The sequence below is a fragment of the Callithrix jacchus genome, chromosome 15, assembly GCF_049354715.1.
Source record: "Callithrix jacchus isolate 240 chromosome 15, calJac240_pri, whole genome shotgun sequence".
NCBI classification, from domain to species: domain Eukaryota; kingdom Metazoa; phylum Chordata; class Mammalia; order Primates; family Cebidae; genus Callithrix; species Callithrix jacchus.
In genome coordinates this window covers 16,224,866-16,251,313 of record NC_133516.1, presented here as the reverse complement: position 1 = coordinate 16,251,313, position 26,448 = coordinate 16,224,866, and the positions used below count along the sequence as shown (strand labels likewise).

At 42.3% G+C, this 26,448-nt stretch overlaps 1 protein-coding gene across 10 annotated transcripts in view; it reads left to right on the top strand.

Moving 5' to 3' along the window:
- MASP1 (MBL associated serine protease 1) overlaps positions 1-26,448 on the top strand; it is a 74,982-nt gene that overhangs the window by 739 nt on the left and 47,795 nt on the right. For 8 of the 10 annotated variants that reach the window (XR_004734344.3, XR_013526891.1, XR_013526892.1 and 5 more), the window contains exon 2: positions 5,175-5,406. Coding sequence is in view for 5 of the 10 variants with exons in the window: in XM_008981372.5 (XP_008979620.1) it covers positions 5,175-5,406 (232 nt within the window). In the remaining 5 variants the exon portion in view is untranslated. Of the gene's footprint in view, positions 1-5,153; positions 5,407-26,448 lie in introns of all 10 variants that reach the window. The other 2 variants (XR_013526893.1, XM_035274723.3) reach the window with 1 other exon arrangement.

Sequence of the window (26,448 nt, the reverse complement as noted above, 5' to 3'; positions counted from 1 at the left end):
GTGTGTTTATTCGTTCTGACCAGAAAAGAAACCAGCTTCCCGTAGCTTGGCTCAGTGATTTCTTAAACCTTTACAAGTTTGCCAGTTAAACCTCAATTTAGAAAACTAAAAATCTGTCCCCATTTTACAGTTCCCTATAAATTTTCTGCATTTCTCATTGAAATCAGAGGCAGCTGGTGGCATGAATCAGGCTATGAATTACACCAAATGGCTCTTAAAGAGATATCACACTTAAAAAAATAATAAAAGATTTTAGAGTTCTGAAATCAAGAACTTCAAATTATAATTGGTTTTAAACTCTTTAACCTTTCTTATTCCTCACTTAGACACTCCTTACCAGGCATTTCATACAAGTTTTTGCCTGTAAGTCTGAGTACCCAACCACCCTAGTTATTTTTATTACTTAAGTGCTAATGCTGTTAAAAACACACACACATGCACACACACGCACACACACGCACACACACACACCAATGCTCTACAGATGTGTAAAGTCCTTAAATACCTCTTTTACTATTAATTTTCTTTTCATTTGGGAAAGTGTTTTTATTTGTTTCTCTTCTGCAAAGTAACCTAGCAACTTTTCTGGGTCTGAGACCAATGAGAGGCTTCACACTACGTCAACTCTTTGAACTTCAATTACCTGTGGTTCAGAGAGAGAACCCGGTCCTTAAAAAGTTAGTGCAATAATTCTGTTCTTTTTAAATCCATTGTAATTTTAAACCCACAATTAAACTTCATTTTGCTTTCTCCAAAATAAATGGGATTTATGTCCATCTACATGGAATGATAATCTCATTTATGTGGCAACGATCTGGTCAGAATCCCATCTTACTATTCAGCGCTGCAACCACACCAGACTACGTGGCTGAGTGACAGTTCTGTATCTCTGCACATGCTCATCCCAAACCTGGAGCAACCCTCCCCTTTATTTTCCACCTAGAAGACCTGATTGTTCAAGCTGTCACAAATATCTCTTTCTCTCTCCTGACCACCATCTTCCAGAGTGAGCATCTCCTCCTTTGTCCTTCGTTCTGCCTCCATCTCTTGAAGCTGCATCTCTTGCTGTCTTTGTAACATCTCCTTATTTAAATGTGTACCTCCTTTTACAAATCTGAGTGCTCCTTAAGGTACATGATCTATGTTTTCATCTTTGTATGACCAGCACCTAACATAATGTCTATTTTCTACTAGCCATTCAATTTGAATTTGTTGTATTTGTTGAATTGAATTCAATTTTTGAATAGCCAAGCAACTACTAGAAACATGTTCCACTAGAAAAGTCTCCGGTAGGTCTTGCCTCACATGTTCACAGTATTTCAATGTGTGTAGAGCACATTCACGAGTCCTGTCTCATCTGGTTTTCAGATTTTGGATGAAGGAATGATTTAGGGATAAGTGGTGGGTATAAAAGCAGTTAAGCAACTTTCCCAAACCACACTCATGATCTTGAAAAAGTCAGATTCAAATTTGGGTCTTCGGGAATCCAAGTTCAGGTTTTTTTCTACTATATTCCACTAGACTTTCTGCCAAGTGTCTTATTTTACACTGAAGGCTCTTAATTTTGACTGTACATTAGAATGATCTGTGGTGCCTTAAAAAATGCCAGTGCTAAGGCTCACCCCAGACCAATTAAACCAGAATATTCTGGGGAAGGACTTTGGCATTAGTATTTTTAAATTTTCCACATAAAGCCATGGGTTTTTACATTATTTTTCACAGGATTAATTGCTTTGGCCAGATGCCTGGGCGTGATATGGGCAGGGACCCAGCTTCTTCTGTGAGCTCTTGTTATTCCCTTCTTCTGTTGAAGTTAATTCACCATATGGTATTGGGCATGATGTGACATCTCTTGGGGTATCCTTTTCATCATCTGTCAAATTAGGGCACTGTGTAAGAGATCTATGCAGTCCCTTCCAACTCTTCAGTTAAAAAACGGAGTCTTGGTGTTGTGTGGGTTGAAATGAGGGGCTTGTACAGGGAGTGTATGGAGAAGATAGCAAGTGCCATTCGTGCCACGATCACAGATATATGCAGGCATTTTTACCCAGTCCAGCTAGCCTGTTCCTACAATGGGGCCTATAAAATCTCAGCTCTATATATTACTTCTGACATTTCAGCAATGTAGCTAAACTTTTTTATTAGTCAGAGGATAGATAACAGGTGTTGGGAACTATACAGCCGGTGCCTGGTATGTAAGAAGCCAAAAACATTCAGAGTGTGACAAGGAATGAAAGCTGCCACTTATATTCTTCAATTTACATGAGAGACAAGCATATGCTCAGGCCCATTACATGTAGGGAGATATTTGTTTCATATGTTTGAAACCGTTTTGAGATGCAGACAAAAGTAGAAGGGAAAGCTTCCTGGGCCTTCCTCCCACGCTGACCAGTTGCCTACCACACATGGCACCAGGCTTCTGGGCTAGACAGGGCTGTCTGCTGCCAGTCCTTGACAGAACTGGCCTCAGGAGGCTCAGTGTCTCTTCGATGTCATCTGGAAATAGCACACATGAAGGAAATTGACCTTTCAGCCTTGCATAATTTGGGTGTTGCTATAATAGGGAAGTTTGGTTTAGGAGCCAAAGCTCATTCCTAATTCTTGCTTTTCGGGAAGCAGCGCCATGGAATAATCATAACCAATGCCTGCCTAAGGCTGGAGAGTTAACAAAATACTTCCCACTCCTCCTTTACTCTGATAGCAGCGCTGTGGGAAGTCGTTATCATTACAACTTAATGGATGAGGAAACAAGACCTCCCATGACTTCCTAAAATGGAAAGGATAAATAAAGTCAAGGCTGGAGCTGAATCTAGCTCTTCTGACCCAGGGCCACTGCCCTTCCCTCCTCAGCAGGGCTGAACCTGAACTCCCAGCCCTGCTAACACTGGTTCATTTCCTCATTTAAAAATGGAATGCCTAGGCCCTGCCAACTGGTTTTTTTGACTTAGCTTTCCAACTAATTGACAGGTTAACTTGGACATATGCCTTCCCTTCCTTCTGCTTCGGAGGCTCTCCTTCCACAGATTGGTTTAAGAAAATATTGACATTGGCTATGGGATTAAGACATTTTGTTTTCCTAATAGAATCTCACATATGGCCATTGTAGGGACCTTGAAAAATAAATAAATACATGTGTTTTCTTTTTATTGAAAAAATAGTACATGGTCCTTCTTGACAAATGTAAACATTTCATATGCACAAATATAAAAAATTTACATTCCCATTTTGGAAATAACTACTGTTAATACCTTGGTGTATATCCTTTCAGACCTTTTTGTACTTGCCTATTTACAATTTATGTAAATATTACCGTGACATAGCTACATAATCTATGTATGTAGTTACCTTGCTCTACTTACATACCCAAATATGTGTGCATTATACAGATATATGCATCTGAATACATGGGCAGGCCGGGTGCTGGAGGGAGACAACTTCCTGATTAGCAAGGATATAACTGTTAATCTGAAGATGCTGGTATGGTTTCCCAGCATTGACGTTTTAGGCTATCTGAGACTCAGGCCCCACCTTCATTGATTCATTCATTTATAATCTATTATATATCAGACTCTATGCTAGGACCTTTATATACGTCATCTTTAATGATGCATAGGAGCCTTATAAATTAGCTATTATAGTCTCCATTTTACGTCTGAGGAAACTAGGGCTCAGGGAGACTTGTTGCCCAAGTTTTCACAGTCAGTAAGTGGGAGAACTGGGACTTCAATCCAAGTATGTTTCACTCCAAAGGGTGTGTGTAAAGCAGTGCAATGTGATGCCCACCATAATAGAGGAATGTGTAGGGAGCTGTGGCATTTGGAGGAGTGAAAGGATATTCTGTAGCTGGGAAGCTCTGAGCTGGATGGTGGAGGATAAGTAAGACAGTGGAGGATATGTAAGTGAGGAGTGAGCAGAGCACATGCAATGGGACTAAAGCATGGAATGGAAGGAAGGGCATGGCATGCTCCCAGAATAACAGGGGCTTCACGGGGCTGGCTACTGAGATGAGGTGGGAAGGGTAGATCAATCAGATCAAAAGGGTCTCATCAGCACAATAAAACAGAATGGTCACACCTGTGTTTTAGAAAATCAGCTTTGGCGGAAGGCTGCTGGTGGGTGGGTTGGCGATATCGGTTAAGATGCTCTAGCATTAAGCCATTTAAGAAAATTTAAGCTATATGATTAACTGCAGAGGAAGAGAGATGGAGTTCCAAAACATAGGAAGCAGAATAAGTAGGAACTGGTGACTATTGACACTGGGGTAAATGAAAAGATGAGTGGTTACAGTTCAGGCCCAGGAACAGGTTGATGGTAATGCTGTTAACAGAAATCAGAAATGAGAGCAGGAAATGATTAGGAGAGGAGTGATAAGTTTGGGCTGATTGAGTTCAAGGTCACCGGACCTCACAGGGGAAGCCGTCTGTCAGACAGATGCCTGGTGTGGTCAGTACTGACTGACCAGGAGGGCTCTGACCAGCCTCGGTCATTCTGCCTTGTTATTGCATCAGCCATGGTGATGTGCTCTGTAAGTTTTATTGAATTTTCCTTGTCTCTTTTGCAACTCCTTATCAGTCCATTATCTCTGATTCCTACAGGAGTAAGTTATAGGTTTTTTATCCTTTTACCAAGAGGAAGAAAACTTGCTTTGCTCATTCTTTTTTTATTAAATATTTTGCATACCTCAGCTGAGTTTGTGGTAAAATGCCGTTTTCAACATGTTAAATCAGTTTAAGGTGCTACAGATTCATTCCATCTATGCATTTAATCCTCATCCCAGTATTGCCATGTTATTATCATTTACTTTTTAGAGAAGAGAATCAAGAGTTTATGAATGAAGCTGAACTGAAGAGATATCAACTTTTACCTAATTATGAAAGTTACATTTTCAACAGTAAAATATAAGTGTCAGACTCCCAAACACGATACTTTCTGGGAGTTTAACTCTAATACTATTATCAGACCTTTGAATGAGCAAAAACAGAAGAGATCTTAGAAATCATATAGTTACCATATCTTCATAATACAGACTGGAGAGGCAAGGTCAGAAGGGGAAAAGTAATTACAGCAGGCCAGAGACAGAGACATGCTGAGACCTTGTTCTCCTAGCTGTGACTGAGGTGAATGGTGGGGGCTGTGTTTATAAATGTAAGTAGACCTACATTCATGTCTTTCAGGTGGCTGCTTCTCTATCAGGCTCTGTGCTTCTCCCTGTCAAAGGCTTCAGCCCATGCCGTGGAGCTCAACAATATGTTTGGCCAGATCCAGTCGCCTGGTTATCCAGACTCCTATCCCAGTGATTCAGAGATGACTTGGAATATCACTGTCCCGGATGGGTTTCGGATCAAGCTTTACTTCATGCACTTCAACTTGGAATCCTCCTATCTTTGTGAATATGACTATGTGAAGGTGAGAATCCCGATGTCCCCTAACTGGGTCAGGCTCTCTGCTGGGAGTTAGACAAAGCTGTATGAATTAGACCCTTCCAGGGTGGCATGGAGTGAGGGAGACACACAACATCACAATTCAGGTCAAGGTGGAAAGCTAAGTGCAAGCTCATGGGTAGAACTAGAAAGGTCCATGAAGGAAACTGAAACTGATGGAGTATGACTCAGCCCAACACCACATCCCTTCTTTCTTCCCGTTCTCAAAGCCTTCAATGTTTCTACCAAACTCTGTTTCAGGGTCACCTTTAATTCAACAAGCAGAAAAGGGCAGAGACCTCAGAGTAGGCAGTAATCATAGAAACAGAACCATAATTATGTCCCAAGTTGAGGCATTAGAAAACATTATCCAATGTCATAAATAATGATCAAGTATTTGGGAAGTGCAGGGTAAGCAGTAGTAATGAAAAGGAGATGAAGTTAGAAGGATGGGTGGAGGTGAGATTCTTAAGGCCTTTGAATGTCAAGCCAAGGAGTTTGCATTTTATTAGCAAAAGTCATGGGTAGGGAGGGAGGGAGGGTCACTATCAGAAGTAGATGCAAAAAGTAAATATGAGGGAAGAGCAGGATCACATCAAAACAACATACCCTGGAATTTAGAGGAATGTTGTCTAAATCCCACCAAAATATTCCATGAGTAGGAACCTGTTCTCCTTTTAAGGTGAGGCTGAAAAAGCTCAGAATATTTCTAAGGGATCAAGTTTATTGCAGTTACATCTAGTTAAAAAAGATGTGGAGACCAAAGAACCTACCTTCTAAGCTCTCCAGCCTCCTGGAAGAGGTTCTTATTAAACAACTCTAGAGTATTTAGATATATTTAGCATTTTAGTGTTTTTAGTGTTTTAGCAATTTATATACACTCATTATTCCACAGCCAGTAATTCAACATGAATTAACCTTGTATTAGAATATTTGGTAAATGGCAGAGAAGTGAGTTTACAAGTACTTTTTACAATTATAATCTTATTCCAGCTTTAAAACAATGAGACAGGAGCTATGACCCCATTTCACAGGTTAAAAAAAAAATAAACCCAGGAAGGTTAAGCAACTCACCCAAGGTTGTACATCTGGTAAGTTACAGATTAAGGTCTCAAACCCATGCCTTGTCTTTTTGAATCACACGTTCCTTTGTCTACACCAAAAACTACCAAGCTATTCTCCACCAAGCCTAGGACACAGCAGGGGCATACGAAGGCTCTTTATTCCCACTCATTTCATATGTAGGGTGTTGTCATTGTGTATGTTGAGTCTGTCTGCAATGTCCCATTTACAGTAGGTCTCTGCATCTAAGAATTCTCAAAAATTGGTGTTCCATGGCAGAGTTTTTTAAACCTCAGCACTACTGATATTTTGAGCTAGATAATTTGCTGAGAAAAGCTGTCTCGAGCATTGTGGGATTTTTAGCAGTATCCCTAGCTTCAACCCTAACTAGGTGCCAGTAGCAATCATAAATGTGTCAAGATGTTGTTCTATGTCCCAGAACCACTGTTGTATGGGATGATGCCCTCTTAGAATGCCCTGTGCTAGGGACAGTGGAAATGCTAGGACACAAACGATCAGGTCCCTTAAACAGAAAGATGAGTCTTGAAAATAGTCATTGCACAAGATAGAACAGCGGTGGTAATAAAAGACTAACTGATAAAGAATGAGAAAAGATCAAACAGTTACTCTGAGAGATGATGTGGGTTGGTACTCTAGATGCAATTTCTATACATTCATTAAAAATAGAACCAGTGTCTCAGGGTTGCAAGGAGCCACCAGGGGGTATTCACCGAGGACATGAGTATGTATCATCCTAAACTGAACTTTCTGACAAAAGATCAGTTATACATTCCAGGATAAGAGTGTTATCCAGAGTTAAACTCCAGGATAGGTCAGACTATCAGATGGGTGCTTAGGTTAAGTGGAATCTCTCAGCCCATTCCCCCAACTAATGTTGGTCATAAAATCGTGGCGTTCTTTAATATTTTGGTTGAAGAGTGGTCTTAACCAGAAGAGAAATTACCAGCATTGGTTTAATATGACAATGAGTTCTCTGGATTTAGATAAGGCTAGATATAAACTTTCTAAGCATGTTTTTCTCCACTTTCAAACACGTCAACCATCTAGAAATTTTGTCAGTGCAAATAGCTTTTATTGGTACTGAGGCTCTAGATCACAGAAATTATAGAACTTTTTTCTTGGTAGCGATGTAGCAATTACTTCTTCTCATAATTTGCCCCCTCTTCTCCCCGAGATTTGACTCTTAACTTCATATTCATTGAGCAGTTCTGTCTAAGTTTGATCCTTTTTCAGACAAAAGACAATTTAACCTTGTTGGGACTCCTTTATCAAGATGATAAATGCACGAGAGAGGATTTAACTCATTTCTTTGCTCCAAATAAGTGGAGTCTCCCAGCAAGACAGATGAAGCAGCTGACATAAAGCAGAAATTTATTAATGGGAAAGAAGTGATGATGCTTTTCAAGAGCAATAATAAAATCTGAAGACTTCTTCTAACACTGAATTAAAGACACTGGAATATATTTCTACCCAAATCTTGGCTTTCTTGGTTAGAGAATATTCTGGAAATTGGTGGATGTTTCTATCTAGAATGGTGAGGCTCCTTTCTGAAACCAGAAGTAGATGGACATGGGCCCTTTGGAAGGGGCAGCATGGCCCTGGCCTTTTACATGGAATTTAGGAAATGCCTTTTCTAGTCCCAGATCTGTCACTAATTCCCCAAATGACATGGAGTGGAGAAGAATATTATTTTATAGCACCCTCTCTGCTTCAAAATTAGACAGGTGACCTCTGGGCATAACAGAGGAGTAGTCTTCTTGAGGCAACTTGGAGACTGAGCTGCCTACCTGAAGTGCCCTACAGTCCTTGCATCTGTGAGGTCAGACATTTTTCCAGTTCCTTTGAAAGCAGAGATTAACATTGTGGCAGCGGGAAGTGAGATTTCTCCACTTGTGCTTACACAGCTGACTCTCTTCCGGAATGCCATCCTAATGTCACCATTAGCCTCCCGCACAGGTTCCAACATCCATGGGGCACCAGCAGGCCTCCCCCTGCAGAACACTGCATGCTGCTTGGCTGACTGCTGGTGCTCATGTGGAGACCACCCTGTGCCCCTACCTACACACCCAGTGAGTTGCCCTCCTAGAGTTGAGAACTCACAGAATGTCAGGCTGTAAGAGCCCTCTGGGGACGCATCTCATCTTAAGTTGTGGTTTTCATATATGTTCTTCCCAGTAAACATTTTCTCCTAGAAAATCTTCAGTGAGGTCCAATATAGAGAAGAGACAGAAGTGAGCTGCTGTAGCTGAAGGTGGCTCTGCTTGCTCATCATCCTTTTTGGTTACCTTGAAGCCCCTTGAGGGACTATGGCTTGAATCTTGCTGCTCTGGCCACATTCCCATTGGACAGAAGAGGAGGTCAGAGTTCAGAAAGATGATGAGCAGTCTGCCTCTGAAATCCCAAACCCAGAAGTATTCCACACTTAGCTGAAACCCTTTGGCTTTGTCTAATAGCCTACCCAACGCTAGCCTCTAGAATACATGCTTTTTCTGGCTATACATAGAAGAGAGGCTCTTCCCTTTACATCTCAATAGAAGCACAAATATGCCATGTTTATATTTTTTACTCTGTTCAATGAGAGGGTGGAATGAGATGATCCCCAAAGTCCTTTCAATTCTGGAATTAGAATCCCAGTCCACCTCTCCAGACCTTCCAAGATAAGCCCAGCAAACCGTCATTATCGTAGTCAGGATTAACACCAGAAAACAGAAGTTGCATGTTTACAGCAGCTGCTTCTCAATGTCACATAGCTGCACATACTCCAGTAAGAGCCTGAAGCCTGCTGGGGATGCCTTGGTGGCATGTCATCTGAACAGAACTTGTAAACATACAATGCCAACACTGTCCTTTACCAAGCAACTTCAAATATCACTGACTTACCTTTGGCAGGATAAAACTCCCTGTTTTGAGGCATTTTTGCTCTGGGACTAAATTCCCCTCCCAGGCCTATATAGGGGTGGATTTAAGAAACCTTCCAACTCACAGGAATATTTTCCAGCTCAGCCCAGCCCTACAAACTGCCCTTCCCACCCAGGCCCATCAGGGCAAAGATGATGGAACTGCTGATACTGCACATCAGTAGCCTGAAGAAAGCAGGACCCCCAAGACTGTGGTCTGGATATTCACATTTATCAAAATCCCTCTCCTGCCTGATTTCCCATGGTTCTTGGTCTTCAAGACTCATGCACATCTGCACAACAGCATCTGCTTCCTTGGAATATGGCTGCAATGTTTAGATTCCTGTAGTGCATGGATGAGGCATATGAATCAAGGCTGGTTAATGCTGCAGGCAAGAGGCAAAGCATAGATACTGGTCAGGGAGTCAGCCAGCCTGGGTTCTGGGTGTCATTCTGTAATTACTAACCTTGGGCAAATGACTGCACCTAGAAGGGACTCTGTATCCTCCTCTATCAAATACAAAGGGTTAAACCAGATGGTCTCTAAAGTCCACTTTGCCTTGATATTCTGTGCAGCTAAGACTTTAGAAATTATGATCCAGGATGGGCATGGTGGCTCACGCCTGTAATCCCAGCACTTTGGGAGGCCGAGGCTGGTGGATCACCTGAGTCAGGGGTTTGAGATGACAAAACCCCATCTCTACTAAAACTACAAAAATTAGCTGGGCATAGTGACACACACTTGTAATCCCAGCTACTAGGGAGGCTGAGGCAGGAGAATAGCTTGAACCTGGGAGGCCGAGGTTTTGGTGAGCAGAGGTTGTGCCACTGCACTCTAGCCTGGGCAATAAAAGCAAAACTCCATCTAAATAAATAAATAATCAATAAATCATGATCCAACTCCATGATCATTATGTTCCAATGGCCCAGAGAAGGGCCATTCATTGGCCAACATCATGCTTGGATTAAAATCTACATCTTAAGATTCTCAGTCTTTTCTTCTGTTTATTTAACAGATTAAAAAACAGTGAAACCCCATCTTGTGAATGACTAGGTTTTTATGTTGTAATATAAGACAAATATTGGTCTATAGTCAAACTTACCCTTAAAATTCCCTTAAGTCATGTAAGGCATTATCTTTTAGATGTCCAAAAGAGCATTTTTTTTCCGGAAATGCAAGAAATTGAAGTTCCTTTGGTTGAGCACCAGATGAAGTGGTCAATTTATACTTACAAAGAAACCACGAAGCTATGGTTATGGACCGAGTTTAGATAGTTACAAACCAGAACTACCAAGAGAGCAGCAGATGACACATTCCATTTTCAAGTTCATTTCATGGCATCTATTCACTGTAAAAGGAAGCAAGGATCACCTGCATTTGGATTGAACTCTCTTTCTTTTTTTTCTCTTTTTGTCACCATAATATTTCAATGGCATCTGTTATGTGTTTATATAATGCAATGTCACTTTTTTCCTTTTAACCCCATATCCTTGATGTATTCAACATTTCTTCCATTCTTTCCACTGTAGGTTCCTTAGTTCCAATTCTTATTCCTCTCAATGAGTCTATTGCAATAACTTTCTGTATGTCTACGAAATGTCAGCCTCTCCCCATCTAGCCTACCTTCTATGAGTATCCAGAGGGTCTTCTTCCATCATAGCTTTGATTTTGCTGCTCTAAAAATCTTTCAACAGCTCCCCATTGTCTGTGGAATGAAGCGTAATAATCCTAGTGAAAATCTACGATAAGCTGGACACTATGACAAAGACTGGGTCTGCAAAGATCAGGAAAAGGAATTCTTTACAGTAAAACGAAATGTAAAGTCCTCAAGGAATTCATGCTTCCACAGAATATGATGAAACGTGTGCGTAATTAATAAAGCCAGACAAAGTAACACAAGGGGTATCAGTTAGTATATAAGTTTGGGAGTGGTCATTTTTAGATGGCCAGGGAAGGCTGTGGAAATAGTTGACGTTTGAGATTAGTCTTAAGGAATAAATAAGAATTCGGCAGTGCAGTTCCCCAAGTAGGATTTCCTAGCAGAGCTACCATCAAAGCAGGGAGGATGAAGAGGAGGGGAATGATGTAAAACTGAGAATAATCAGTGTTGGCATGTTCTGGGGAGATGTAAAACCCAGGAAGATGACCTGAGGGTGACCTGAGAAGTGGTCAGTGAATTTGGGTTTAAGCATGTGTACCAAAGTCACGAACAAGTGGTCACAGTTTGAATTAATTTCACAGATGGATTTTGTCGGCCAGCCTAATATTATTAGCTTATACTATGTTTTGAGGGGGAAAAAGAGAAGGAGAATTATGACAACATAAAATTTCTGATCTCACACAACAATCCATGTTTCCAAATTCTCTAAGAATATTAGAAAATCTGGCAATTCTGGCAGCTTCCTGCCTTCCAAGAATCAGTCAGCACCAGGAAGAGGTGGCCGTGTGGGTAGGGTCCCCACCATTCCCTATAGCTCCCCCATGCTAATGCTTCCTGGCCTCTTAATGGCACCATTGCTCTCTTACATTAAAGAAAGTGAACCATTTTTCCCCAGTGTCTCTATCAAAAGTAGGAAAGTTGAAAGTTACCAAGAAAGACACATATAACAGGAAAAAATCATTTGCAGAGTGAAGAATATCCCTCTGTATTTAACAGGCAAAGCGTATGTCTGTCTAAAGAATTTAAAGCGGCTTGTTTCACTCATTTATGTTTTCTGCCTGACGTCCTTTAGCATTTGAGTCTAGGACCTCCAATTAGAAGCTGCAATGTGACAGAGGGGTGGGGCAGTGGAGTTCGGGGATGTGACACAGTCAGAGGTATAGTTAAGGAAGGTCAATCTGGAGCTATGTGAGGGATGTCAAGGACTGGTAAAGTCAAAAGAAACTGGAGCTGCTGAATGAGGCCATTTAGGTGGCTGTGCTAAATAGATTGGATATGACTATGTTGAGTGGAGTATATTTCAAGGAAGCCCACAGGCCTCCTGGACAGCTACAGAAGAGCAGGTAGGATGTGCAGAGGTAAACTCCACAGGAACTGGCTGCGTGTGGGAGAGGAAAAGGAGGAATCAGAAGCTTTAAGCCCCAGTTATGACAACATATTAGCTACTTACCCAGAAATGGAGATCCAGAACATGAAGATGTGTAGATTTAGAAAGATACAGAGTACACTGAAGTGCATTGACTTTTGAATACAGCTGAAAATGCTGGTCTAAATTTTGAGACAGAGTTATAAGAATGGTTGTGGAAAGAGCACGGAGATGGTGGTGGAGAGAGGGTTAACACATTGAGAATTAAATTCTGTCTCTGTCACCATCTGAGTGAGGAACCTTAGCAAACGAAGCTCCCTGACTTCCCTCGGCATTGGTTTCGTCATCTGTTGAAAGGAAGAGATCCTAACGAATGCACTGTCTTCCTCACAGGTTGTGGGAGGGTTTGAATGACAGGTGGTCTAAGTGGAATCACAGTTTTGCTCAGTGGTTGGGAGCTCAGACTTTGGAGTCATTCAGACCCAGGGTCAAGTCTCGCCTCCACGTCCTACTGGAGCAGTTGCTTAACCTCGCTAAGATTTTCTTCTCCATTTGTAAAATGGAGATAATAATGATGCCGATTTCATGGGCCTCCTGTGAATGCTTTAACAGATGAAGTAAATGCTTTAACGACATGTGTCCAACACATCTCTAATTCGCTCATAGATACTGTAATAATGGGAATGAAGGCAATGGTAGGAGTAATAAAGGGTCTGCCAGGGATCACCAGATGCTCGATGAATGTCAGTTTTCTTGTCAACTCCGACCCTACCACTGACTGGCTATATATGACCTTGCTAATGTTACTCAGCTTTTCCTGGCAATTTATGAAAAAGTGCTTCCAAAGCACTGTTCAAAAGCAGGAGGTTATTTATTTCTCCTTTGTATTTACCTTGTAGAAACACAAATAACACTAATCTATTAACTCATTTGATTCTCATGGAATAGGAAGAACAGGGATTATTGCACCTAATTAAAAAAAAAAAAAGAAAAGAAACAGGTAAAAGTAAATTTGTTCAGGTCTCTGTGGGAAAGTCAGGTCTGAATCCCCGGTCTTCTTACTCCCCACGGGTCTGTCTCTCCATGGAGCCTGTCTCAGAACAGGCTTTATCGTGGAAGGGACCCTGTTATGTTTCCTGGACATGAATTATTCCTAAAGCAACACTCTGCTTGTCAAGATAATTTCATAAAATTTAGTAAAACAGAAGGTTTGAGAGTCCCTATATTGTCTAGATTATGGTTTGTTTGTTTGTTTTTGAGATGGAGTTTCGCTCTTGTTACCCAGGCTGGAGTGCAATGGCACGATCTCGGCTCACCGCAACCTCCACCTCCTGGGTTCAGGCAATTCTCCTGCCTCAGCCTCCTGAGTAGCTGGGATTACAGGCATGCGCCACCATGTCCAGCTCATTTTTTGTGTTTTTAGTAGAGACAGGGTTTCACCATGTTGACCAGGATGGTCTCGATAATCTTGACCTCGTGACCCACCCGCCTCGGCCTCCCAAAGTGCTGGGATTACAGGCTTGAGCCACCGCACCCGGCCTAGATTATGTTAAATAACTTTCTCTTTTATCCTTTGAGAGAAAAAAAATGTTTTTTAAAAATAATAGAAAATGAGTCTGGACTACGGTGAATCGGCAAGTGCTTGTAGTGCATACTTTGTAATGATGAGCTCAAGCTCAGTCCCCCCGAGATCGTTGGCCCCATGAGTTCAGGGCCTATGTCTGTGTTTTCTCCAGTAGAAAGCACAGCCCTGGGCAGAACAGGAAAAGAAAGGCACATGTCTCCTGGCAGTGGAAAGGGCTCTGGCCTAGAAAGCAGCCGCTGACTCCTGCTGAGAGCTTGGGCAAGACACCAAGCTACCTCTTCATTCGGGGCCTGTTTCCCCATCTGCCAGATGAGGGAACTGAACCAGCTGGCCTCTCCAAACCCTTCCAGTTCTGATGGTCTGTGACTCCCAGTCCAGTGTCCCTCCCTTCAGGCCACACTGGGTCAGTCTGCATCCTGCTGTGTCATTGAGAGGTAAGTCGCTCCCAAGGAGGACTCTTCTGGCCCCTCAGCTCCTCATTTCTGTGCAATGCTCTGTGTTTACTTAGAACATGCCCTCGACCTTCCTTCCGGCTGAACTCACTTCTACTGCAGTAACTCCACTCATCCTCTGGGAGTGGACCCGGGCCTCGGCCCCAGAAGGAAATGAGAAATGGGTAAACATTTCTCATGAATTTCAATTGTTGTCTCCAGCGGAATTCTCCCACTCCGGGGACACCAGGTCCCAAACACCAATTCCAGCTGATTCAAAATAATTACGAAATGAAAATGAGCTTGTTTCAGGAAAGTGTAATGAAAGCTCATTTTATGCAGAAAGTGCAGACAGCACAGGCTTCAGGGTGATGGAAAACAAAAGAAAGCTCCCTGTGCAGAGGCAGAGAATGTGGGTGAGTGTGAGGTAGGAATGTCCGGGGTGTGGGTGCACAGGGGGTGCACATCTCTGTGCTTGTGTGTATTACAGGTTGCTCTTGAAAACACCTTGGTGAAGAGCAGTGCCTGAATTTTCTTTGATATATTTATAGAGGAAAAAGGCAGGGAAGGAGAGGCATTCATTATTCAACAAATATTCATCTAGTGCCTACAGTTTATTAGAGCTTAGGGTACAGCAATAATTAGAACAGAGAGAAATCTCTAAAGTGAGGGTTACATTGCACTGGGATAAACAGACAATAAACACTGAGCATAATACATAACTAATTTATGTAGTAAGTAATTAGTTTGTGGGCAAAGAAATAAAATAGACCAGGGCAAAGGGGCTCTGCATGAGTTGAGATGGGGGCTCTGATTTTTTTTCGAGACAGAATATCGCTCTGTCGCCCAGGCCAGAGTGCAGTGGCACAATCTCGGCTCACTGCGACCTCTGCCTCCCAGGTTCAAAGTCTTCTCCTGCTTCAGCCTCCTGAGTAGCTGGGATTACAGGCACACACCACCACGCCCTACTGATTTTTTTGTATTTGTAGTATAGACAGGGTTTCACCATGTTGGTCAAGCTGGTCTTGAACTCCTGATCTCGTGATCCACCCACCTCCCAAAGTGCTGGGATTACAGGTGTGAGCCACCATGTCCAGCCCCAGGGGCTCTGATTTAAATATGGCGCTCAGGGTGGACCTCATTGAGAGAGTGACATTTGAGCAAAGACTGGAAGCCGGTAAGAAGGTTAGCCATGTGGCTTTCTTGGTGGTATGAAATGCCTGGGTAGCATTTCAAGCAGAGGGAACATTCAGTGCCCTCAGGTGGAAAGTGCCTGGTGTGTTTGAAGAACAGCAAGGATGGCAGTGTGGCTGGAGGGCAGGAATGCGTGATGAAGACAGAAAGGTACAGGGGAAACAGGATGGGAGACTGGGAAGCAGGATTCCTGCTAAATGCTGCCAGGCAATGGCAGCCTTTATGAGCTGCTTTCATGCCCCAAATCTCATTTGACCTGATGCTCAGAGGACAGTATTAATGTCCACTTCTTACGTTTGTGAAAACTGAGGCCTGGAGACAGGGGTATGAGTGCTAACAATCAGATTGGGGGGCGGGGACAGGGAATGGGGGAAAAGAGATGTTCATCATTCAACATTCAGATATCACCGACACAGAGAGCCCTCAGAGCTTAGATCATAGAACAATCACATCATTAAGAAGTCATCAGTTTCCACAGAACTGGTCTTCCTCAAACTGGTTTCTAATAGAATTTATTTAATTGTAAGTTTATGAAACTTAATGATGGCTGAATTTAACAACAGGGTAGCAAAATCCCTGAAAAGGTGACAGCTGGCTCTTACAAACTGGTGTGAGCTGCGGGCTCCAGCACACTGCTGCCTGGGGAGGTTTAAGTGACCCCTGAGGTATGAGTGGCAGACCTGTAAAAAGTACATCGCTGGTCCTTATTCCAGCACTCTTGTAGGACTTCCGTGCAAAGATTTGAAGATATAAGTTTAGCCTGGATCAGCACAAGGTCCTGGGCAGTGTCACAGGAACACAGCGGCTCACAACTCTTGAAACTCTACTGGAAGACACTGGTGCCAGGCAGCCTCTTCTGTCCACTCAGCACCAGCCTCAGCACTGCCTTCACCCGGTCCCGGCTTTGACACACCTGGAGCCGGGCAGCTTCTGCTGCAGAAGAACACAACAACCCTTTGTTTTTCCCATCCTTGGGCTATTTTCCTGTATTGAACTCTTTGGGGCCCAGCCTCCAAGTTGCTGCAGGGATTTGCATGTGAATGAGCTCTGCTCCGAAGTCCCAGAAGGAGTGAGGTGGGGGAGTCTGAGCCATTCTCGGGCCAAAGAGAGTGTCAATCCTCCCTGGCTCTCCCTCCCAGACACAATTCCCAGACTCTTCCCTCCCACCCCACCCCCAGCCCAGCTCCCTCTGAGACATTGGGCACTGCTGGTTTCCCACCTGCGGGATGCCGCTTCCCAGGCTCTTGGCAGGACCCCTCCCCTGCCAGCTCTTTCTTCTCTGTCTGCTCATGCTGCCCTTTTGTGTCCAGAGCCCTCCTGAGAATGGGCAGTCCTTCCTGGCAGCAATGGGATTCTTGGACTCTTAGGACCTGCCAGCTGTTTCTCTGGCCCCCACCAGTTGTTTCTCAGACCCCCACATTCTTTATGGTGCCAAGTATTTGCATGTAGACAATGGGGATCACCCAGCTCTGTTAGGAGGTTTTCACCCTGATTCACAAGTAAGAACACCGTCCTGAGAGGAGCAGTGCACCTGGGCCCCAGTACTGGCTCTGCCATTGACTGACTTTGAACAAGTCTGTTCCTCCACCTGAGAAAAAGGACAGATACAGACTTGAGGTCTTTTGATGTTCTTTTCAGCTCTCACCTTTGCTCTGGCAGGTGGCTTATCAGCTGTGTGATTCCAATTATTTAGCCAAACCTGGATGTTAGAACATCTGGCTGTTGTCTCAGGCCTGCCACTCATAGGCTATGTGGACTTGGGGGAGTCATGTCACCTCCCTGGACTCAGAATTGCCTCCCTGAAGTGCATTCACTACATGAATGCCTTTAGGAGCAAATGAAATAGAAAAGGTAAACATGCCCTGCCAACTGGAAAATTCCACATAGAGCAAGGAATTATTATCATCATTATTTTTATTACTTTTTTTTGATGGAGTACAGAGAGTTCAAGTAATTTTTCCAACATCTAATTATTGGAGAAGACCATGTATGATATAATAAATTCCTCTTCAAAGGCTTTAGCCTGTAAATTGTTAAGTACAATGAGTTCTGAGATCCTCTCCAAAGAACTAATGTATCAGCATGTTCAGCTACCCTTGTTCTTTGTTTTAAAGTTTAACTTCCTGGTTCTCTTCGCCCTCTTACCCCTAGTTTTAGTAAACAACTTTCTCACCAGTTCTAAGCAGTAGTTCACATCTATTCCTCTGGTAACCTGCTTTGATCTGAGTCACATTTAGTTACCTGCTCCATAACCATCCTTCCCACCAAATTGCTCACCCCACCACTCTGGCTCATACCCCTGCTCCCTTTAAAATAGCCCACTGGAATTAGCCTAGACTGTGCAGTCCCACCCTAGCCAATTAGGGGAATAACACAGCAATAGGGGCTTCCCGTGTCAGGGATAAGAACCCCTTCCCCTCCCCTGTTTGAGTGTGCATTTGCCATTGCTCCATCTGTGAGATGCACCCTTCTATAAAAGTAAATTGCCTTGCTGAGAAAATGTATATTTGAGTGTTACTTCTTTTGTGGCACTGAAAATTTACATATAGCAATCATATAAAAATGAGGTGCCCCAGTAAGTAAGGGGTTGCATCCTAATGAAACAGAGAACCTGCCAAATTGAAAACAATTCACAATTTGACTCATTCTTGAGAAGTCAAAAAGGGGCAGAGATGTTCTTATCACAACCTTTCCTAAACATCTAAGATCTATCTGTCTTCTCTTTTTTCTCTCTCTCCCTTTCCTTTCCTTTAGGTCTTCATGAACTCTGTATTAAGAAACTCTTCTGTCTCCCCTTAGCCATCCACTTATACCCACCTACTCACTCCTTGGACTTCACAGTCACAAAACTGTTCCCTGACATGTGACCCTCCCTGTTATACACTGCCATATGCGAGGTTTTTTTTTTTTTTCTGAGTTTCTTGATGTTTTTCTCAGAATTTTACTTTTCACCTTATTTGTTTATGAAGCAAAGATCTCTTTTTCAACTCTGTTGGAAACCAAGGGCTAGAATAATGAGAGGAGGTGACAGAATGCTGAAGAGTACCCCCACCATGTCCTTTGATGAAGGGAAGACTCAGAGAAGGAAGGTGACAGCAGTTGAGGGACCCTGTACTTCCAGTCTGGTTCAGTCACCCCTCCTGTGTGCTCCCTTTGTTTTTTGACTTGAACTAACTGATTTTACACCATGAGATGGAAGCTAGAGGGAAGCAGCTTTGAGCTCAAGTTTCTTTTTAAATGTAAAAAGAGAGGAAAAAGAAAAATTACCTATAGTTCCACTAACCATTGCTAACAGTTACTTTAATTCCTTCTACTTTTTGTTTTCAATGCATACTTCAACATAGGTATAATTATACCATATATACTGTTTTTTCAGCTTTTTCACTTAATATTGCCTCCTAAGAATATTTCCATATTGCTGTAAATACTCCATTACTGTGATAATTAATGACTGCCTTGTATTTAGAAGTTAATACTAATTTAACTATTCCTCTAGAATAGGATATTTACAGTATTTCTAGTATTCTATTATTATATGACTGCTATAAATATCTTTGTTTAGAAAAGTTTTTTCCACATTTGGAATATTTTCCCCTAGGTTTTATTCCCAGATATGGAGCCAAGAGATAACTTCTAAAGTCAAGGATAATGCAAAACAACCTGTTCTATCTTGGAAGATACTGAGTTTCTCATTCCTGCAGCTGATAGTGAAAAGGTGGTATGATATTTGCTAAAGGTGTGGTGAAAAGATGATACGTTAGATTAGGTGACTTTTGAGGCCCCAGGAACCCATGAGACCAAATCACTTTCTTACTTATTATAATAGTTATCTATTGCTGTGTGATAAACCCCTCCAACACTTAGTAACTAAAACAACATCCATTTTGTTTGCTCATGATTCTGTGATCCGGCCTTTGAGCTGGGCCCAATGAGATGGTCTTTTTGCTGGATTAGCTTAGGGTCATTCAAGCAGCTACAGTTGTTCAGAGATGTGTCTGAAGCTGGAAGGTCAAAGATGGCCTCAGTTACCTGTCTCGTGGCTGACGGTGAATGCCAGTGAACTGTTCTAGAGATTTTAATCAAACAGCTCATCTCTGCCCTGTGTGGCCACTAATTCTCCAGGAGGCTTCACAGGACTCCTTCACACAGTTGACTCAGGGCAGTATTTCACATGTGAAAGGTTAAAGAAAAAATTATTCAATGATGCTTGTTAAAGTGTGGTAAGGCAGACTTTATTCAGGAACAGGATGAAAAGTATAGGGACCACGGCAATGGGATTTTGCAGTAAGGTAGAGAAATTGGGCTCAATTTTAAGTATAGCATGAGCAAGTGGGAATGTGTAGCCAAGGAGCAGGATGGAGGTCAGTGGATGTTAAATTACTAAGAGGAAACATCAGCAGTCAGGGGGATTCTAGCTAAAATGACCTAACAGGATTCTTGCTGATAACAGGCCAAGATGATCAGACAGCACCTGGTGGGTGGTGGAAGACGAGGAGCCCAGTTCGATCTCTAGAGTGAAAAGATTTCAGGGGTAGGGTGTTCTTGCTACAATGATTCAGCAGAGTTGTTTGCTAAAACTGGGTTTTACAAAGAAGTACACAGATGAGACTAGGAGATGTTTCAGAAGCCTGACTAAAGTTTACCCAAGCAAAGAATCTTTGTTAGCAGCTGCAAGGCCCCTTGAGGCCTAAGTTTGGAAATGGTATACTGCTTTTAACATATTGTATACTTGTCAAAGCAAGTCCGTCCAGTCCATGAGCAGCAAAGTTACATTGCAAAATGATCTGTGTGCAGAAATTGAAGAGATTATTGTAGGTAATGTTTGCAAACAATATACTATAATCTACCCTAGGGACAAAATAATTCATGCCATTTGCCTATGCGAGATGCACTTTCATCCCTTCTCTCAAAGATTTATCCCTTTAGCAGGTCAGGCTAAATCAGGTCTAGAGGCAGATGACATACAAGGGCATAGCTCTTGAAGTATATCTCCTCTTGATCTAGAGATCTCCGAACCCAAAAGAAAAGTTATTTGCTCTCCACATGCTCAATATCTCCTTGTCTTGGTCAGAGGAGAATAAGATAACCACAATAGAATCTCCATCGAAAAATGGAAAAAATGGGAGGCATATAGCAATTACTGCTCCATAGTAATTCTGAAATTTAGCTAGGTACACGTTGCCAACTCCAGGTATCAAGAATGTTCTTTGATTAGAGCCCAGTTCTGTTTCCTGGGAGTGGTGAGAGTGGATCCCCAGTCCCTTGCTCTCTGGGAGTGGTGAGAGTCGCTCTTTTCTCTGACCTTGACTCTGCCTCTGGGTTCTTAGCTTTGTCTTCTGAGATATTGTTTTCTTTCTATAAGATATAGCCTATGTTTGCAGCTGAGTAGTCTATTTGGCTCACTTTCTGTACATAGAAACCTGAAGCCCAGGGGGCTCTTTTCATTTTGAATTGCCACAGTCATTTGTAGTCCAAGCCAATATGGCTTCCTTAAAATCTTTTGGGATCTCCTATGTAGCAGAATATAGTTCACTCCATTAGACAAAAAACATACCCACAGTTCTTTTTGAAATAGGCCTTCCTACTTTGGAGGTGATGTCATGGTGCTAAGGTTAAGACTCTTAGATGCCTTGTGGTCTGGCCGATAGGGAGTACTAGGTACTGTCTTAAATCTTCTAGGTCTTAACAAATGGTTCTTACAGCCACATCACTGATTTGACATTTACCCTGAAGACATTTTTGCTTTTAAAATCTTTTTTTTTTTTCTTGTTTTCTTGAGACAGGGTCTTACTCTGTCATACAGGCTGGAGTGCGATGGCATGATCTTGGCTCACTGCAACCTCTGCCTCCAGGGTTCAAGCAATTCTTCTGCCTCAGCCTCCTGAATAGCTGAGACTACAGGCATATTCTACCACACCCAGCTAATTTTTGTATTTTTAGTAGAGACAGGGTTTCACCATGTTGGCCGGGCTGGTCTCAAACTCCTGACCTCAGGATCCACCCACCTTGGCCTCCCAAAGTGCTGCGATTCCATATGTGAGCAACCTGGCCTTAAAATATTTTACTAGTGGATAGACTATTTTCCAACCCAGCTAGTTCTGGGCCCTCTCTATTTTCTCTAAGTCCTGCTCACATATTGAAGACTTACTTTTTCCTGAAGTTTGTTGCCATATACAACTGAAAGTGCACACTGACACTTTCAGCATTCTGTGTAGAGCTCTCCTTCGCCAGCTATACAAGTTCATTACATACAGTTTTCTCTTTTCCTTCCTTCCTTCCTTCCTTCCTTCCTTCCTTCCTTCCTTCCTTCCTTCCTTCCTTCCTTCCAATTTCTTTTTTCTCTATTTTTTTAGACAGGGTCTCACTCTGTCCTCTGTTGCCCAGGCTGGAATGTAGTGTGGCATGATCATGGTTCACTGCAGTGTCAACCTCCCAAGCCCAAGTGATCCCTCCACCCCAGCCTCTAGGATAGCTGGGACTACAGGCACACACCATGCCACCACACCTGGCTTATTTTTGCATTTTTTGTAGAGACAGGGTCTTGCTATATTGCTCAGGCTGGTCTTGAACTCTTGGGATCAAGTGATCCTCCCACCTCCCCTCCCAAATTGCTGGGATTATAGGTATGAGGCACCACACCTGGCCCATTACATACATTTTTCTACCTTCTAAGTTGCCACAGACAAGTTCTGCCAACTGATTCACCCTGTATTACTCCAGTGGGGTCTGTTTTAGACTCTTATAGCAGTCTCTTCCCTGTTTTTCTAGTATTTACTTGCTAGCTAATACCAAAACTGGAGCCGCATATTCTAGTTTTTAGTTTTTTGTTACTGCAGCATTCTACTTCTGGTATCAATAACCGTATCAGCCAGACTTCAATAAGAAAAGCAAAGTCTTTGTAAGTAACATGAGATAATTAATATTTATGGGTATTAGAACTCATGTAATTGTAGAAGGAGCTAGACAAGTGAAAGTTTAGAATGGGGAGTTAGAGGATCACAGAAAAGGTCATCAAGCAGTTCTCTTAAAGCCCTGGCGTGGGTGAAAATGTTGGCATCTGCAAGGGAATCTGATAAGTCAATTCTATGTAAGAGGCCAAAGTACAACCATGAAGGGGAGGTTCATGGAAGGAGGCCTCTGAGAAGCTGTTGGTTATAGGCAGCTACCAGCTCTGTGGGTTCACCTGCAAGCATCTGGTGATAGGTGTGGGCCGCTGTTGGTTGTCAGAGCCAGTAGTTGTAATGAAGAGCGGGGTGCAGAGTAGAGGAACATGAGGACAAATGAGGACGTATTGGACACATCTACACCTTTCTTTCTCTGTATGTGATTACAAAACAACCTTCAGTGAGTAATGACGATTGCCTTTCAAACTTGCACAAACTCTAATCTGGCCAACTCCAATCTGCAACTATACAAAGAGTCTGGGGAACGTAACTCCCAGATTAACTAAACTGGCAACAGGGCAATCCAACATACTCCCTAAATGTCTGCCTAAATCAAGTCTGAAATGCTCCTCAAGGGCCCTGAGCAGATTTCAGAAAAGCTCCAGGAGACAGCTCGGGAACATTGGCAAGCAAAGCCATGAGGCATTTGGGTTGTAAGACACCCTTTGTTTAATTGCCTAATGTCTTAAAGGAGCACTGGCTACGGAATCAGGATGCTACAATTATGGACCTGGATCCACCACTCATTAGATTCAATTATGAGATTCTTTCACCACTCACTAGATTAACCAGTCAACTGGCCTGATTTGTTCAAATTATCTGGGCTTCAATTTCTTCATCTATAAAAGGAAAGAAATCCCTCCTGGGCTGCTTTCTCCATACATTGCTTTGAGGAGCCAGTTGGTAGCCATCAATGCATTTGTTAAGCTGATGTGATGAATTTATGGACATGCAGAGAGCAGCCATATGTAGCAAGAGTAGCTGTCCTTTTATAGAGTAGCTGTCCTTCCATAGAGGCTGTCCTTCCACAGAAATTGGCCCAACCCCTTTTGCACTCCCCTAGTTTTGCCTAAGAGGTTTGTGCTATTTCTGCTGCGGTAGAAAACTCATGGAAACCAAAGCCTCTTGGCTTCTTTTTTTAAAATCTGCCTTCTCAGCTCTCTATCCTCCATCAGAAAGACCCCCTTTCTAATGCCAGGTAATGGGTAATGGGGAGGAGCAATTGAGACTTGAATATCCCAGGCCTTCACTATTTCCTCTGCCTACATACTCTACGCACCCCCCTACCCTTCATCCATGATTTCTACCTGCCTAAATCCTATTCATGTTTCAGTATTCAGTTCAAAGGTTATTTTCTTCTTCTCAAATGTTTTCTGATTCCCTTTGGCTGGATGCAATCTTTTCCATTCCTTAAACCTCCAGGGCAGCCCATCTTTCATTGCACTTACCATACCCTGACAGTACCCTAGCACTTATACCTTTGAGTACTTAGCTTATTCTTCTACTAAATGTCACATTCCTGGAGGCAGAGAACTTGCTTATTGAGCTCAAATAAATAACTTTTGATATCCTTCACATTAAAGTGTACACGGAACTTAGCACACACATATTTGGCAAATAGAGTTGAAAGAAAACAAATTGAGGACATGCAGCCACATGTTGGTGTCCTAAATAACAATAGTCTGTAACAACATAGTTGCCCACAAGAAGAAAGAGAAAAATGAAGAGTCTATGACTCTCAGCCACGTGGGTCTCTGTTATTATGAATGTTTTGTCTTCACTTCATAAAGTCCCTCCATCATATTGACGTGATGACCTCCAAGATGGGACAGTCCAAATAGAAGCTAGGTCTCAATCCGCCTATACTCAGAGGTAAATGATCTTTATAGAACTCCATACCACATAGCGAAGGATGCAAATATTAACCAGGGCCAGTGACCCTTCTGTTTAGGTTATGACTGGAGCTATCACTGAGCCACATCCTCTCTAAGAGACAGTCCATGCACCCGAGATAAGGTTTCAAGACGCCTTTGAGTCAGGAAAGTTGTTTGGCTAAGTGTCTGTGTCTTTAGTCATGGACTCTCTGGGTTGGTGGGTTCTTTTCTCTCCTCTCAGAATAGTTCCCAAAGGAAAATTGATATCAGAAAATGTTCATGTTATCTCTCCACCCTTGGGCAAGTCACTTCCCCTCTCTTGACCTCTGTTTCCTATAGAAGGAGACAGATTAAAATAGCTCATAAAGGTCTTGCCCAGCTCTGATATTTCAGGACTCTATTCTGAGCAGCAGGCTGAATTCCCAGGGCCCCAGGCTACTGGCCTTCTCTTCTCTGCTTCTGAAAGGATGTATGGCTCGGATTTTTTCAATGGGCCTCAGCTAGGGCATGCTTCCTGTTCTCTGGGATACTATGGCTCTGCAGATGATGACCATTTATTTACCATTATGTAAAGGTCGTTCAGCCCAGATGTTACAGGGAGGGAGGTTATTCATCACAGAACCTCAGTAGTATCTCCCTAATTCAAATGACCAGTGTGTTCCCTTGAAAATGTCCATGTCCCAGTCACTGTAGAACCCAAGAGGCTTTGGGGATGCCGAGTTGCAGAAAGAAGACTGTATAGGTGGAACTGTTAATGCCTAAGACATGACTATTCATTATTAACAAGTTCAAGTTTATCAGCAGGCAGGAATCTGCGTGTTAAAACTCTTGCTTACCATCTTCTGGTTGGTTTATATAATATATGACGGTGATGATTTCTTAGAACAATGTCAGACTATGATGACTACCATGTCAGAATTGGAAAGGAATCTAGAGCTCAGCTAGTTCAAACCCCTGTTTCTACAGGTGTACAACTGAGAGCTAGAAAGGAGATGAACCAAAATGCAGCATACGGTAGAGTCAGGAACAGGACCCCAAACCTCCAACTGCCAGGTTCCTATATATCATATTACTCCAAAGCAGAGGTCACCAAGATGGTGTACTCTAGTTCATGCAGTGACTAACAGAAGAATCCCTTTCCCAGGACATCATTCCAAATCTACTTAGCCTTTTTTTATTAAGTTCTAGCAAGAGAAATTTAACGGGTTTCTAATTCACAACATATTAAAAATAAGCAGACAGGAACGTGTCGTTAATAGGCTGATAGAAAGACAGGAAATAAAGCACTACATAATGAAGACTTCAAGAATTTTAAGGCTTTATAGTCTGGCAATGTTTAACGCAGGTGAAGCAACATTACACAACTCAATATTCCCAAGATTATCACTTTCATGTGGTATCACAATGGTTGACATTCTAACAATGTCCCTGGATCACCAAGAAAGGGTTAGCATGTTTCACTTGAGAAAGTAGGTACTTCTTTAAAGCACTTTTTAAAAAAAAATGTTACACCAAAAAAGAAAATTTTTAATTATAGTTAGGTAAACCTTTGGCTACCTGGAAAACTGAGTCAGACAAAATAACACAACAGCTGGGAGGTTCAAGGAAGTGACATTTCAGCTGTGTGCAGATAGGCACACTCTACAGTAATAAGACTGGTATGAGTTCAGCTGGTATCTGCAGAGAAGAGGAATAAATAGCAAAGGCATGATCTCATCTTCTGTTTACACTTCAATTCCCAAAGTTAGTGATTAATTGTACTTGTGTTTTGTTGCCAGGGCAAATAGTTTTTCTTTAAAACTCCCACTTATTTTAAATAAATAAACCATTAGTTTCAAAACAGAAGTGTCAAATGTTAAGATATTTCTGACATGCTAAGCTAATGAACGAAACAACGAATTCATTAGAAGCTACTAGAGATAGGCAGCCTTTGAGAACGTTTCTTTAATGACTGAAAGGCAATAGGAATCATTCTTGGTAAGAGATTTTTTTC